The following is a 16,860-nucleotide window of genomic DNA, read 5'->3' as shown; positions in this document are numbered from 1 at the left end:
GGTCTACCTGTCTGGGACTATATATTTTGCAACACTACTGTGAGCCTGTGTCAGAAAGGCATCTGAAAGCAATGTCCTAAACATCCTGATGCTGGTTCAAGTTTTCCAGGTCTCTAAGTGCCTGATAAGGGGGTTTACTGTGCTTGTTTTTCTCCAGCAATGAAGTTGCAAGTAAGAGTCAGCACCAGAGACCAGAAGCTGCGTTGTCTATTTTTGCTATTCCTTTCTCTTCTCTTTTGTGTGTGTTTGTCTTGTTTTGTCTTAAAGGAAGCAGGATCAGACTTTAACAGTAGCAGCAGGAAGCTCCAGCCGATCTCAACTAACTTTTTTTCCCCATAAAGACCAGTTATTATCGTCGTTAATACTGTCGAAAAGATGGTCAAACAGAGGGGTTTCCTTCTAAAATCTCTCTATAGCTAAAGGGAAAGGGAATAAGGAATATTGTTAAAATAAAAGCCTTACTTGCAACTTTACATTTCAAATGCTTTAACTGTTTTTCCTTCTTTTACTATGTCTTTAAAAGGTTAACATGATTTTAATGGTGTGTTTGCCATGGGACTAAGCAGGCCCAGGGCACTATATTCAAACCACTGAACCATGTTTGTGTTGTACCATGACAGTGTCATGTTAACACCTTGGACTCTCTTATTCCATCCCACCAAACATGACAGGAAGGTAGTGTGGAATGAACTGCCAGAAGAGATTAGACAAATCCAGTGTGATCACCTTTAGATCTCATTGCAAGGCTTCATTTTTTGGTAAAGTTTTTCCACAATAGTCAGAATGACACTTATAACAGCAACTGATTCCTTCTCACCCCCAAAATAAAATAAACTACCCCAAGCAAATACTCTAATTTCTGAAGATGGGTAAAGAGTTATAGACTTCATCAAATTCATAGGAATCTCACCATGCCATTGTTATGCAGATGATGATCAAATATGACAGTGATAGTAAAGCTAGTAAAAAGAAAAAAAGAGAGAGATAGAAATAATTTTAATTGAAGGGGGGTACTTACAGCCTAAAGTCATTTTTACAGCTGTTAAACTTGTCCATCTCTTTCTGTTTAGAAATCAGATGTGATCCTCCAACAGTGACTAATGGAACCTACTACCCCAAAAAGAAAGTGTTCAGAGAATTGGAAGTAATCAGAGTAGACTGTAATAAAGGATTTCACTTTGAAACGGACAATAGGGAGAGGAGAGCAGAATGCACAAAGAATGGCTGGTTACCTATTCCAAGATGTATCTGTAAGTTACTTTTATTTTAACATGTTTTTAAAATATCAAAGCCCAAACTATTAAACAATGATTATACAATTTCTGCAGTTCAGAATGTAAACAGAAATGAAACAGGTATATTTGCAGGGTTTTTCCTTTTACAAAGTTTAAGAACATAAGAATAGCCATACTGGGTCAGACCAAAGGTCCATCTAACACAGTATCCTGTCTTCCGACAGTGGCCAATGCCAGGTGTCCCAGAGGGAATGAACAAGACAGGTAATCGTCAAGTGATCCATACCCTGTCACCCATTCCCAGCTTCTGGCAAACAGAGGCTAGGGACACCATCCCTGCCCATCATGGCTAATAGCAATTGATGGACCTATCGTCCATGAACTTATATAGTTCGTTTTTGAACCCTGTTATAATCTTGGCCTTCACTACATCCTCTGGCAAAGAGTTCCACAGGTTGACTGTGTTGTGTGAAGAAATACTTCTTTTTGTTTATTTTAAACCTGCTGCCTTTTAATTTCATTTGGTAACCCCTAATTCCTGTGTTATGAGAAGGAGTAAATAACACTTATTTATTTACTTTCCTTATTTACTTTGATGGACTTGGATAAAGCACCTGTGAAAATAAGATATGGTATAAGTGAATGGAGCTGTAAATAACTATACAACTAACATATACATCATGATTTATTTGACAAAATGTGCTAGACTGAACCCTTCTACAGGGAAGATTTGTAGCTGTGTTTTATCCATCCAAATAATAGCATCCAAGCATGATGCCATGAGTGTATGAATGGTATAAAAGAAAATAAAAACCTATTATCATAATTGGATTCTGAGTCACTTACACATACCACAGCCCTAGATTTGTACCGTCCATTTTTGTTTCCTCATTTATTCTGAACTGTCAGTCTCTACCTGAAGAAGAGCTCTGTGTAAGCTTGAAAGTGTGTCTCTCTCACAAACAGAAACTGATCCAATAAAATATATTACCACACCCACTTTCACTTTCTAATATCCTGGGAGTGACATGGCAACACCAACAATGCGTACAACAGATTCTTCCAGGCAGTTCTTTTCCCTGTGCAAAATCAAGAAGTTCTTTCTCAAATGTTTACTCAATCTTTCTTCAGATAAAATCCCAGTGGCTGTAATGAGTTTTGTTGAGTAGGGACTGAGTAAAAACTTATCAAGGACTTCAGAATTTGGCTTTGATAATTACAAACAAATGACAGCTGTTTAAAACAGGAAGAGGTGTAAGTGGATTTGGAGCCCAGCAATGGTGTTATAAATTAATTCTCTGATAATGTGACTACAGATGTCTTGGAAAACATGGAGTTAATCCAAAGATCTGGATCTGCACACAAAGGGAACCTTTAGTATGTGGATCATGTCCTGTCTTGTGTGGAGGAAATTCAGTCACCTCCATGACACTCTCCTGCCAACTGGTGGATGGCCTTGTATCATGAGGAGATCCCACACAACATGTGGGTTCTGGGGGCTGGAAACCCTGCCTACCAGGTGAAAGCTCTATCTCCTGCTCCAGTGGAACAATTTGGGTAAACTGCGGCTGTAACCTTGAAGAGTTCTTCTCTCCTTCCACCTCTTTGAATTAGTGTCCACGTGTACCTTCTAATATTATACATTTTAAACTTTTTTTAAAGTGAGACCCTGTGACTACCCACATATAGAAAATGGAGCATTAACTGACTATTATGAACATTACAAAGAACGAGCCTTTCCAGCACAGTTGGGCGTGTCAATTTACTACAGATGCCTTGATGGTTACGTATCTGAAAGAGAGGAGAAGTGGCCTCTGATCAGATGTACTAAAGCCAGCTGGTCTCCTGCGCCAAAATGCCTTAGTAAGTAAACATATGTTTGTATTATTTTCTTAAAAATTCTATTGTACTATAACTAATAATTATATCCAGCAATGGACAGAACCAGGACTGCGAGGGAGGGTGGGTGTTACTACAACGCTGCTCCATTGTGGCCCCTTGACTCCCCCAGCAAAGACTGTCACCCAAGGACATGAGTGTCTCTTTAAAAGGATTCAAAAGCATTAGAAGGAGCCAGTACTTGGAACAGGCCTTCAATAAACGGGTTGTAGGATTTGCAGAGGGGTTGTTTGTATTTTGTTCTTTTTTTCCTCTCCTTTTTTTGCTTTCTCCTTATTGCTGATCCCTCAACCAGCATTTCTGTTTCTCTTACAAGGGAATAGGGTAGGAATTTGTATCCCTCTGAGAGCGAGAGTGTTTGCGGAAGGTACTGGGATCTTGTGGATTTAGAAAGGGTGAGAAAAGATCAATAATAACCTGTGTGGAGAGAGACCTATGAGGAGGGGTATGTTGTGTTGTGAAATTTTCTTCACGAGGAAGGGCTTAGTTGGTTTTTTTGTCTTTGGGATGTTCAGTTGTAAGAAAACTGCCTGTAAGAGTGACAGAACTATAGGGATTCTTTTCTCTTTTCTGCCATTGCCTGTGTGTGCACATGCGTATATGCACACTCCTCCTGCTGTGTGGGAATATATTGTTTCTTAGAAGACTTTTGCAGCTTGCCCTGGAGATTACTTTTTAGGCTGCATATGTTATCCCTTTTTCAGGGCTGCTCTTTGGTGGCAAAGAGGGTGGAGTGCCACTGCCAGATGCTCTGAATATGGAGGCCTACAGCTAGTGATCCTGACACATGCTAAGTCTGCTTTGCAACCCTCCAGCCATATAAAGCAGATTTAAAGCTAAGTAGCCAGCTGAAGACTCCTCTATATCATTCCACTTTGCAGTCTCAGGCCATCCATCAAATAACTTAATCTAATAACTGTCTATAAAACCTTCCCTCTTATTTGTCCAAAGACTAGCCAAATTCTGGTCATTTTCAAAATCATACAAAACTACAAATGAAAGAAACTTTAACAAGTCAGTTGTGACAATGGGATGTAGGCTCTTGTAAAAATTATATGGTACATCAATATCCTACAAATAATAATCTCTATACCCCTAACTAGACAAATATTAGATACATAGCTAGTGTATAAACATAGCCTAATTCTCACTTACACAAGATCATAAAATTATGTTCTTCGAATAAAAACATCAACCATTACTATCATAATGAACAATTGTGTGTAGTACTTCATATACACACACAAAAATTCTACAGAAATCATTTTTACTTTTCCTGGAAATTAATAATAATAATGTTTGGTTGTATTCCAGTAGTGAGTTGAGGCATAACCAAGATTGGATCCCCATCACTTTGCACTGACACAATAAGAAACAGTCCCTCTCTAAAACAGCTTGCAATCTAAATAAACAAAACAGGAAAAAGGTGGAAGAGAAAGAAACAGAAGGGTGTTATGACTTGCCAACATTCACGCAAGTTAGTGTCAGAGCCAGGAATAAAACCCAACTCTCCTATTGGCCAGATTAATGAGTGGAGGCCCCCTTTTCATAAACACAGTTTTAATAAAAGCAAAAAAGTACCCTGCTTGTGACAACCAACAAATCATGTATATTACTGAATAATCATGAAAAGAAAATCAAAGACAATGAACAGAATAAACTACCTGGATAAACATAAAAATATGGAAAATTAAGAGTCAAATGAAATGCTGCATATTTAAACAGGCATCTTGCAAATTTTAAGAGCTGCAAATTCAGTTATTGTATCTTGAAATGACAGTGTTTGAAATAAATCTCACTCAATTGACATAGTAGCCAGAGCATTAAACTTTGTTTCTGCCATAGTTGACTGAAGACAACTTTTTTAAAGGCAGGCTTAGACAATGATCACTCTGCTTCACAGTTGACAATAGGTATAGTCAAATACAGTCTCAATGCAATGTAAATATTCAGGAAAACATTGCTCAGAAATTTGTCATTTGATGAAAAGCTCAGGTTCTAGATCATTCAGGTAAGCCCTGAGAAATGTGTGAGTGCATGTTTTCATCTCCCCTGTAGTTCACGTCACTTTATTTGATCAAGAAATGTAAGCAAACCAAACCTTGTGGATAATTAGTATACCATTAACTTCTTCTTTTTAGTTCTGAACTTAGCTTATGGAGGATAACATAAAAGCAGTCAACCTTGAATTTCCCTTTCCCTCAAAGCAGTGTCACTTCTGCCATCAGGAAATTTTTGCTTTAGAGTATGTTTGTGTACTTCATGGTTGGACTCATCAGCATAACCTCCTAATTGTTTTGCTTGCTCCTCAAAATCATCAAAGTGAGACTATAAGCTTGTGACAAATGTTTGCAAAGAAAGTCAGAAAATTGACAGGAACAAGAAGATTCAGACCTGGCTTTTGAAGCTGTACACTAGTTTTGTCAAACCTTTCTTGTATAACATTCCATAAAATACTAATAAAAGCAGTCTCCATGCTGCACGCTTTCTTGTACAATTGTGCTTTCCTCTGAGTTTCACCATCTTCCTCGACACTGTCCATCATTTCTTTCAAACAACTTTCAATGCCTTCATATTTCACTACAATTGTTTTACAACATTCAGCATGACAGGACCATCTCATACCTGACAGGGTTTTTAGGACAAGGGGAGAGGTCTTTGTTTCCTTTTGATAAGATTGTTTCGTAGAAGCTTCCATCGCCTGGGCAATGCCACAAAAAAGATACTTTCTGAACAAAACTGAAATGTTTGTGGCTTCCATGCAACAATCAATACTGCAAGTTCCAGCTAAGTTCAGAGAAGAGCTGTGCATGGCATGTACACAGCTAGTGGGTTTACTCTTTTTTGATATAAGCTTGAAAATCTTCATACTTTTCAGACATGTTACTTAGAATCATAGAATAACAGAGTTGGAAGGGACCTCTGGAGGCCATCTAGTCCAACTCCCTGCCCAGAGCAGGACCAATCCCAACTAAATCATCCCAGCCAGGGCTTTGTCAAGCCTGACCTTAAAAACTTCTAAGGAAGGGGATTCCACCACCTCCCTAGGTAACGCATTCCAGTGTTTCACCACCCTCCTAGTGAAAAAGTTTTTCCTAATATCCAACCTAAACCTCCCCCACTGCAACTTGAGACCATTACTCCTTGTCCTGTCATCTGCTATCACTGAGAATAGTCTAGATCCATCCTCTTTGGATCCACCTTTCAGGTAGTTAAAAGTAGCTATCAAATCCCCCCTCATTCTTCTCTTCCGCAGACTAAACAATCCCAGTTCCCTCAGCCTCTCCTCATAACTCATGTTCCAGTCCCCTAATCATTTTTATTGCCCTTGGCTGGACTCTCTCCAATTTTTCCACATCCTTCTTGTAGTGTGGGGCCCAAAACTGGACACAGTACTCCAGATGAGGCCTCACCAATGTCGAATAGAGGGGAACGATCACGTCCCTCGATCTGCTGGCAATGCCCCTACTTATACACCCCAAAATGCCATTGGCCTTCTTGGAAACAAGGGCACACTGTTGACTCATATCCAGCTTCTCGTCCACTGTCACCCCTAGGTCCTTCTCTGCAGAACTGCTGTCTAGCCATTCGATCCCTAGTCTGCAGCGGTGCCTGGGATTCTTCCGTCCTAAGTGCAGGACCCTGCACTTGTCCTTGTTGAACATCATCAGATTTCTTTTGGCCCAATCCTCCAATTTGTCTAGGTCCCTCTGTATCCTATCCCTACCCTCCAGCGTATCTACCACTCCTCCCAGTTTAGTGTCATCCGCAAACTTGCTGAGGGTGCAATCCACACCATCCTCCAGATCATTAATGAAGATATTGAATAAAACCGGCCCCAGGACTGACCCTTGGGGCACTCCGCTAGACACCAGCTGCCAACTAGACATGGAGCCATTGATCACTACCCATTGAGCCCGACAATCTAGCCAACTTTCTACCCACCTTGTAGTGCATCTATCCAGCCCATACTTCTTTAACTTGCTGACAAGAATACTGTGGGAGACCGTGTCAAAAGCTTTGCTAAAGTCGAGGAATAACATGTCCACTGCTTTCCCTTCATCCACAGAACCAGTTATCTCATCATAGAAGGCAATTAGATTAGTCAGGCATGACTCTCCCTTGGTGAATCCATGCTGACTGTTCCTGATCACTTTCCTCTCCTCTAAGTGCTTCAGAATTGATTCCTTGAGGACATGCTCCATGATTTTTCCGGGGACTGAGGTGAGGCTGACTGGCCTGTAGTTCCCAGGATCATCCTTCTTCCCTTTTTTAAAGATGGGCACTACATTAGCCTTTTTCCAATCTTCCGGGACTTCCCCTGATCGCCATGAGTTTTCAAAGATAATGGTGGATGGCTCTGCAATCACATCCGCCAATTCCTTTAGCACTCTCGGATGCAACACATCCAGCCCCATGGACTTGTGCACGTCCAGTTTTTTCTAAATAGTCCCGAACCACTTCTTCCTTCACAGAGGGCTGGCCACCTCCTCCCCATGCTGTGCTGCCCCGTGCAGTAGTCTGGGAGCTGACCTTGTTCGTGAAGACAGAGGCAAAAAAAGCATTGAGTACATTAGCTTTTTCCACATCCTCTGTCACTAGGTTGCCTCCCTCATTTAGTAAGGGGCCCACACTTTCCTTGGCTTTCTTCTTATTGCCAACATACCTGAAGAAACCCTTCTTGTTACTCTTAACATCCCTCGCTAGCTGCAACTCCAGGTGTGATTTAGCCTTCCTAATTCCATTCCTACATGCCCGAGCAATATTTATATACTCATCCCTGGTCATTTGTCCAACCATCCACTTCTTGTAAGCCTCTTTTGTGTTTAAGATCAGCAAGGATTTCACTGTTAAGCCAAGCTGGTCACCTGCCATCTTTACTATTCTTTCTACACATCGGGATGGTTTGTCCCTGTAACCTCAATAAGGATTCTTTAAAAGACAGCCAATAAATAACTTTAAAATAACTTGTGTTATTGTATGACTGACCTCTGGAGTTTTCAATAGCATTGTCATTTGCATCCAATAAACTGTTCATGATCTGGAAGAGCAACTTGCCCATCTGGCTTTCAGTTGGTATATACCCAATTAAATCCTCTCTTATGGTGCCATGTAAGTAGTAGCATAAAATGACAGAGAACTGATTTTCATGGGTAAAATCAGGAGTTAAATCTACTATCAAAGAGTAGTATTTTGCCCGTTTGACTTCAGTTACAATGAATTCCAAAACCTTCTGTCCCAATAGCTCAATGAACTCATCACAGTTTGTTTTCGACAAGTAGGATGGGTGACCTTTCTTTGTTTTCACAGTGTTTAATATGTTCTCTTACAAACTGGTCAAATTTGATGATGGCTTCAAGAATATCTAGATAATTTCCATTCTGAGGAAAGCCAATAACTTCCTCCGTTCCTCTAACTGCTAAACCACATTCAGCAAGAAGCTTAATAACTGTCACGATATGCCTTAAAATGTCTTCCTAGTAAGCAGTTTGTGTTAGACGCAGCTGTACCATCTCCCTATCAATGTGATTCTTGCCTTGTGAACATGCTACCCATGCAACTATGGCGTTGCAATGTTCCACACTGTTTTCATGAGAGCAAGTCTTCTCCTCTGCTTTTTTCCAGTTGGAAAAGCCTGGGGTTATGAAGGTGCTAAGATTATTAGGCAATGAAGAGTTTTCACATAAAACAGAATACTGCTCCTGTGGATTTAGAATGCTTTGACCAATGCCTCTGATGATGCTCTCCATTTGGTAGTTTTCATTTAAAAAGAAGAGGTGAAAGTTACCATTTCTGACATTTGTACTGACACTCAGAAACTATAACTTTGTCATTGCGATTCTGAAAATAGAACAGTCCTTTCTCAATACCTGTAGTACAAAACTCTTCCATTATCAAAGTAGGCTATTTAGCCGGATTTTGTTCAACGCTACCAGCAACATCATCCTCTTTATCACTACTATTCATTCTACCTTCTGTATGGACAGGTGTTAGAAAAAGTGGGTCATCTCTTTCATCATTAGTTGTGTCCTTGATTTCAGGAATGCTTGCCTTTTCTTCTGAAGTCTCCTGAGGGAACAAGTTCATACTCATATCTTTGCTTTGATTATCATTTTCTAAGAGAGATGATCCACCATCATGGAAGATAATTCTGAAGCAGTACTAACAGAAAATAGTTAGCAAGTTTGGGTAACTTGCTTACAATATTCTCTTTCTAACTTAGCTTTCCTTTTTGCTGCTCTGCTTTGAAATGGTCAACTGGACATCTTGTTTATGCAAGGTTAAAACAATACTGCAGCTCTGTCATTAGCACCCAGCAATGGCAATTAACACCGCTAATTCGCACCCTCATTACCAACAATTCAAAGTCTAAAAACATTAATTAAACTTTAACTGTGGAAGCTTAAGAAATTGGGACAAAATAAATAGCAGCAGGGTGCATACATTAGTTTTTTTGTTCTTTTCTTTTTAGTATTAGCACAAGTATGATCAAAATCTCCCTTTTATAATGTATATTTCAAGGATCAGCAGCCCCCCAGGAAAGCAGAGGCTTGGGCTGCATCCCCCTTACTCCCCACTCCAGCTTCTGTGCCCTAACTACTAGGCCAGGATTTCTCAACCAGAGGGTCATGACCACCCCCCACCCCCACCCCCACCCCAGAAGGGTTGGGAAAGGTCATTAGGGACATTTTGAAGTGTTGAATATGCTATCACAACCTGAAACAAAAGAAATCTTGTTCCCCGACTCCCTGAACACCCTTACTCTACCAGGTCAGATATTCTCTATCAACCTTTTGAAACACACACACAGATGATGTATATAGTCTGGGTAGCTGGAGACTGGTTCTGGTGGGAGGGGTAACTAACTGGGGTAATGAGAGGTTCGGGAGCAGAGCTGGAGAGGCAGAGAACCCTAAGAGTCCACAAAGTCTTTGAGAAAGCCTGGGCATTAGCTAGATTAGTGCACAAAGCCAGATTCTTTCTATTTTAAGTGGAAAATGTTGAATGCCAGTTGAAGAAAACTCTAATCGACGAGTCTTATCCATCTATTATGCATAATTTTTCATGGAGCACCTGTGAATGTCCTATTGTCTGACAAGCTGTTTTCATGTCCCCTCAAAAGGTACATCTACACAGTCCATGGCAGAGAATCTCCAAGTTTGTAGCAAGAGATTTGGGCTTGCAGAGGTTTCACTGCCACAGTAAAAATATCTGTATAGAGATTACAGCTGAGTCTGGAGCTTGGGCTCTGAAGCCCCCCCTCCTCAAAACATCAGAGCCCAAGTTCCAGCTTAAGTCACACTATCTACACAGCTATTTTTAGCATGGTAGTGCGAGCACCATGAGCCTGAGTCTGTCAACCCAGGCTTCGAGGCCTGCTGCTGCGGGCTTCCACTCATTGTATAGATGTACACAGAAAATCTCCGGTTCTGTTGACCCTACCAGTTGTCACAGCCTGATGCAAGTTCTTGCTCCTCTTCTGTGCCCTTGCAGTTCAGCTGCAGTCCCCAGCATATGGCCTAATTCTAAACCTGACTCCAATCAAGGGCCAGCCCTTCTGCTGGGCTACTTCCATGCCAATCTACTCTTCCCTTTCCACCTCCTGTGAAGATGCTAAAGTTTGCTGGAGGAGAGGTCTGCTTCCCTCCAGCTTAGCAGGCTCACTTGCCACCAAATGTGCTTTTATAATGGAGCTGCACTGAATAGACATCATATGACCAAAGCCTCTCCCCGACCTGCTCCAGACTCCACTAGTTCAATGCACCCGTATGACTCACCTCCTTCTCCCCACATTCCTAGTAGTTTAGAATGCAGTTCAGTAGTAGTTAAAGCTATAAGTGCTAAGAAACTAGAAAGTGCAATTATATGCCCCCCGTGATCATACTTTTACAGGGTGGTTTGGTTGGTGTGAACACAATCAATGACATTTTAGTATGAAAACTGAAATTCTAACAAGTAGGCATGAGGATGTATAAATATCTGCCTATGTATGAATTTTTCAGTTTGTAGCTTGTTTTATTTTCAAGTTAGAAGTGGCAGGAATATTGTGAATGGGTTTTGTGTGTTTTTGATCTGGTTTAATTTATTTATATATTTATTTATTTTTACTTTTAACAAAGGGCTCACTTTTTAGATCTAGGTGTTTGAAAATGTTTATTCTACTCTTGGAGAGTGGGAGGAGGACAGGGAACCCGCCTTATATTAGTTATAAAATTTCTCCTTGAAAAAGCTACTTCCCATGAAAAGTAAAAAGAAAGGAGTGGGTCCAAACAGTGCTTGTAATGGAAATATTTTCATCACAACCTTAAGTGTGGAGTTGTGAATAAAACAGTGCATAGGACTTCACAAAGCACAAAAAAGAACAGTTACTTTTCCAAACAGCTGGCAGTTGAATTCAGACCAACATATTACACAGGATGACAATTCTAGTACAAGGTCAAAAGACTCAGAGACTCTTGTGGCAAGTTATTTTTAATGAGGGATCTGAAGCAGAAGGACACTTGGTACACACAGTGGGAGGCTTTCCGAGTATAGGCAGTGTCCTGACAGAAAATGCAAAGTCACAAGTACTCCACAACGTCAGTAGCACCGTAATTGCCAGTCACACTTTCCTGGCATTCATAGCTCATGGAAGTGGGTGGGGAAAAAAAGGTTAACAAATATTCAGGGAATCAAAATTTTGATGCTGAACCTTGTTCTTTGCTCCTAGGCTGTCAGTGGCTTAGTGAGCTGTGAAGGCAGCGTCTTTAGCCCTTGGCAGGAGGGAGCAACTTGTGTTGCTCTGCAGCAAAACTCCTGGCTTAGTCTGAGTTAGTGGTAATGGGATCCACAGTAATTTACCATGAGGCCTTAAGTCCTTGGGGGAAAATCCTGCTTCCACTGAGATCAATGACAAAACTGCCATTGAGGTCACCAGGTTCAGGGTTTCATCCTTAGGTGATAACTAATGAGTGGGAAATGGTAGATCTCTCTGAGAGCTCAGAGGAAAGGGAAAAATGCCCCTAGCCAAGAGCACCGTGTTATGCTGCTAGATAATATTGGGAAGGGGAAAAAATCAGGTTTCATAATGTGGCAGGAATAAGAGCCAGGGTTGCCAACCCTCCAGATTGCCCTGGAGTCTACAGGAATTAAAGATTAATCTTTAATTGAAGAGTATGTCATCTGATGAAACTTCCAGGAATACGTCCAACCAAAATTGGCAACCCTAACAAGAGCCCAAACCCAAACCTGTCTGAATAATACATTTCAATCTGCTGCATGAAACAAACGTGAATTTAGTTTGGAGGGCTTAACACAGTTACCTTTACACTTCATCATGGTACTCCCAGTGACTGAGCATGGGGAGAAGGAAAGTAAGAGAGACTTCCTTTGGCTGTCGGCCTTCTCCTGTCACCTTGTTTATCCTGGGCTGATGATGTGATTTCCATCACAATAGCATGATTTAAACCATCCCATTGTGCCTGACTTTGGTTTTTATTTTGGATTAATGGAACTTTCCAGCTAGGGCCTGAGCCTGAACACAAACCCAATCAACAGCAATGGTATCTATTTCCCTACATGTTGGTGTTTCAGTGCCTGTATCATTTGGATTCTGTAAACATGCTTTTTGTTTTAATAAACAGGTTCCATGAGCATCATAGTGATACCTGTAAATAAAATACCTTGAGGGAATAATATGATTGATAACATCTTCTGGAGGCTAATGCTACAAATGAATCTGTGCAGACACCACTTCTTAAGAAGTATATTAGGCAAGATTTTTTGGCTAGTGTAAATCAGTGTAGTTCCATTGAGGTTGATGGAGCTTGCCTTTTTGCACCAATTGAGAATCTGGCCTGTGTGACCCAATTCTTCACTGCCTTGCATCTTGTGCAATTGTTTACACCTGTGCACAGTTGATATCACAAGTTTCAGGCTGGTGGAAAAATCAAGCTCTTTGATTCACATTTGAAAATAAAGGTCTTTTCAGTATAAAGTACTAGAGTACTATGCAGCCAGAAGGTCTTCTTTAAAGATTTTTTTTTCAAATAAATAGCTAGTTTTGAAGAGGGGGGTTTGTTTTGTTTTGTTTTTTATTTGTTAAATACCTGACTTCCATTTGCTAATTGAATTTAATCTTTTTTTTCTTTAGAAAAGTGTTCTCCTGGTCATTTGGAAAATGGTAAATTTATATTTAACTATTGGACCACCTACAAAGAAGGTGATGAAATTTCATATGTGTGTTTTCCTGAAAATCTGCAAGCCAAAGTTACATGCACAAAGAATGGCTGGTCACCTACTCCAAGATGTACCTCTAACAGTAAGCAACAGTCATGTTCTATTGAGCAGATCATTAAAAACCTGTAGACATATTACTATTATCATCTGCCTGAAATAAACACAAAAATACCAATCCTAGCAGTGACTTGTCATGACAATGCACATTTTTGACCTGAGTAACTGTGCAATCATATTGCAGTGACCTTCAAAGTTCTTCACCGAGCCCCTGACTGCTGTTTATCACCCCTATTTGTTGTATGTACGGTGACCAGGTGTCTGTTTTTTTTATCAGAATACCCAGGGATCAAAAATGGATCCTGGGGGCTTTGGTCAGCACTGCTGGCCAGACTGTTAACTGTCTAGTTGGCGGTGCTGCACAGCGGGACTGGCAGGCTCCCTGTTAGCCTCAGTGCCGCTCCTGGGAAGCAGACGGCATGTCCCCCCTCAGGTTCCTATGTGTAGGGGCAGCCAGGGGGCTCTGCATGCTGTCCCCACCCCAAGTGCCACTCCCACAGTACTCCTATTTTTAATATGCTAGTTTGATTGGAGCTAAAGCTAAAGTATGTCTCTTCATCCTAGAATTTACAAGTTTCCAGCTCTTACGTAGGCATACCCACAGTCTCAGTGCTTGGCATGAGTGTGGCCCCTCAGAGCCAAGAGATGCAATTGCAAGGAAAGTTCTGCTCAGCCCCTGCCAACTTGGGCTTGAGCATGTTCAGTACAGATGGAATCTTCAGAGAATTATCAAGCTCCAAACCTGTACAAACTGTGACTTTCTGCCTTTCATAGGTTTATAACATGGCCAAATTTGGGTGCATTTTTTTGAGGACAGCAAAAGGTATATCTTTGACACCAGGTGGACCCCACAGCCAAATTTTGAGTCCCTGCTCCAAACCATGGAAGTGCTAGAGGTTCTCAACAAAACAGCTCTAACAAGAACTTACCATGGATAAAACAGAATAGTTTACTCAAACATCAGTCTCTGAAACAGCAAAACCATTTCAGTTTAAACTTTTCAAAACAAAACAAAAAATGATGCTGGGGCAGACACCAGACATGGAAAATTTCAATCCAAATGGTTAAAGTCTAACAAAGTTACAAGCAATTATAAATGGGATTTTATCATCCAGGGTATCGGGTAAATTTAATAAAATATGTTACTCTTAGCTCCACCTGATATGAATAAATTGTGACATTTAGCCACTGGTCTGGTCTGTGTTGGGGATAGTGTGGATGCCAAGTAATCCAGCAGCAGTTGTGCTCCAGGAAATCCTATCTTTCCTCCAGTTCTCTACCAGGCATGAGTTGTGTGTGCATTACACCATCTTTTGGGATAATGAAGCATGTTCCTCTGTCTATACCTAGTCAGCACTTCTGGGTGTTGCAAAGTGGGTTAAAGCCACCTTGCCCCTCTGCCTCCCCTTCCTCCATGGAGTGGCTTGCACAGTTTGTCTGGTAGCTCCGGGTGCTTGAACATCAATTAAGATATCATGTGTAAAATTGAGTCATCTACGTCCATAACAAAATTCAGCCATGCAAACACATCCTGCCTCAAAGCCTCGTTCCCTCCCTATCTCTACTCTCCCCAAATGCCCAAGAAAATGGATGGGCTGTGCAGTGTATCCTGAAGGTCAGCAAATTCAGGGAGAGAGTGAATTCCAAAATTGAATGCCCCTCCAGGATAATGCCCTGCTACCAACACCTTCTCCTTTAAACTGAGGGAGTCTAGCATGAATGCTCTATTGATCACAACTGCGGAAATATTGCAGTGGGAGAGGCTGTCTCTGAAGAAGGCAGGTTTAGTGATAACATCTGTGTGATGTTTTATCACTGTCTTTTTCACTGATGAGCCCCTTATGATTTGTCAGGTGCATGAAACTGTGAAGCTGCTTCATCAAATTACTTATACATACAGCACATATAATAAAAAGAGAGAACTTTTTTCATAAAATAAGAGCTGGCAGTTTCAGAATCAAAATGACCATTTTCAGTCCAACCATCTTTTAGAATGGCTTTGAGAAGTCAGTATCAGGAATGATTGTGAGAGATAGGAACCACTGATATGCACTCTGATTTCTTACCTTCTCCTCCCACTGTCTAAAAGTATGAAGGAACTTATTGTTCAAAAAGTCTTTAAATGGTGTTTCTCCATTTCATTTCAGGTGTACCTCTTCTCATGGTCACCCTATACTTATGAAAAGCACATTAATTAACAGTATTTATCTTGAGGTAATGTCATACTCTCTCTATTTTAGAAATATGTGAAAAAGTTGAGATACAGAATGGTTATTTCTCTCAAAGTAGGACCAAATTTAATTTAAATGAGGAAGCAACATATGGGTGTCAGATTGATTACATGACTCCAGAAGGAAATGCGGTGGGGAAGACACAGTGCCTTCAAGGAGGATGGACTCCTTTACCAAAGTGCATTAGTGAGTAATTTAATGATTGAAGAACTCTCTACTTTGTCATATTGCTCCTTTTTTCCTGACTAGAGGATGAGCACCATGTTCAGGTATGGGGAGAAGCTTGCAGCTTCATGTGGGGAAACTTACAAAGCTGATGCTCCTTGGGTTGTGTCTTACTATGACTGGACAAAATTAATCTCTTTGAGGGAAGTATTACCATCATAAATAAAATAACTTACCACTGACCAGTATTTAAATCATAAAGACATAAATTTTATGTAAAAGCATCAGAGCACAAAATTTTAAAAACTTTCTTCCAATTGTTGTCACTTCAGGCATGTTAGTTATCTTCCTCTGGTTTCAGGAGTCCCTTCTCTCCAGATGAGAGGAAATATGGTGATTAAAGTGGACAATTAAATCTCCCACATCTGTGGGACAATAACTCCAATATTAACCCAGTCCAAGTGGGGGTCCTCTCTTCCTTTTATTCCAGGCTGCCTTATTTCCTCGCTATTCCTCTTTTTACCCTATTAGTATCCACAAACACAGAACACCTTTGTGCATAAAAGAACTTGCTTATGATTTGTTTTCAAATGAAGTCCATTCCATCGCACAGAGAAAACTATTAAATAAACAGCTTAGCTACCAAGACCTAGTAAATCCCATCTACATTATCTGTCTGTCTGAAATACATGAACTTTAAGCTGTTTGTAGTTCTGGTTCTGCAAAGTGGTATCCCGTACGATAGCACCTGCAATAGCTCTACCACACAGGGGTGTTTCACACAGAATAGTCTACAAAATTGGCTCAATAAATTAATAACCTTCCTTTGGATACATGGCTCTTTATTAAGTAGTCTCCCATATTTCCAGTCAAGAATAATTCTCATGTTTCTACAGGGAGGAGATTCCCTGCAATTTGTGACTCATTTGGAAATCAGTAGGGAAATGTCTGACTTTTGTGGTGTTCATGAATGTTATGATTTGAAAATAAAGGCAGTGAACATGACAGTGCCAAAGCATGGATTAGTTTGGTTGGTAAACAAGGACAAGACCCTC

The 16,860-nt window shown here is 40.6% G+C and overlaps 1 protein-coding gene across 1 annotated transcript in view; it reads left to right on the top strand.

The window, feature by feature from the left end:
* The window catches only part of LOC119566992 (complement receptor type 1-like), a 207,535-nt gene that overhangs the window by 34,412 nt on the left and 156,263 nt on the right, over nucleotides 1–16,860 (top strand). Inside the window, 4 exon segments of the mRNA XM_043520786.1 lie at nucleotides 1,071–1,250; nucleotides 2,898–3,098; nucleotides 13,267–13,434; nucleotides 15,650–15,826. Of these exon segments, the coding sequence (XP_043376721.1) occupies nucleotides 1,071–1,250; nucleotides 2,898–3,098; nucleotides 13,267–13,434; nucleotides 15,650–15,826 (726 nt within the window).

The sequence above is a fragment of the Chelonia mydas genome, chromosome 8, assembly GCF_015237465.2.
Source record: "Chelonia mydas isolate rCheMyd1 chromosome 8, rCheMyd1.pri.v2, whole genome shotgun sequence".
In the NCBI taxonomy this organism is placed as follows: Eukaryota; Metazoa; Chordata; order Testudines; family Cheloniidae; genus Chelonia; species Chelonia mydas.
This window is presented reverse-complemented; position numbering and strand designations above follow the sequence as displayed.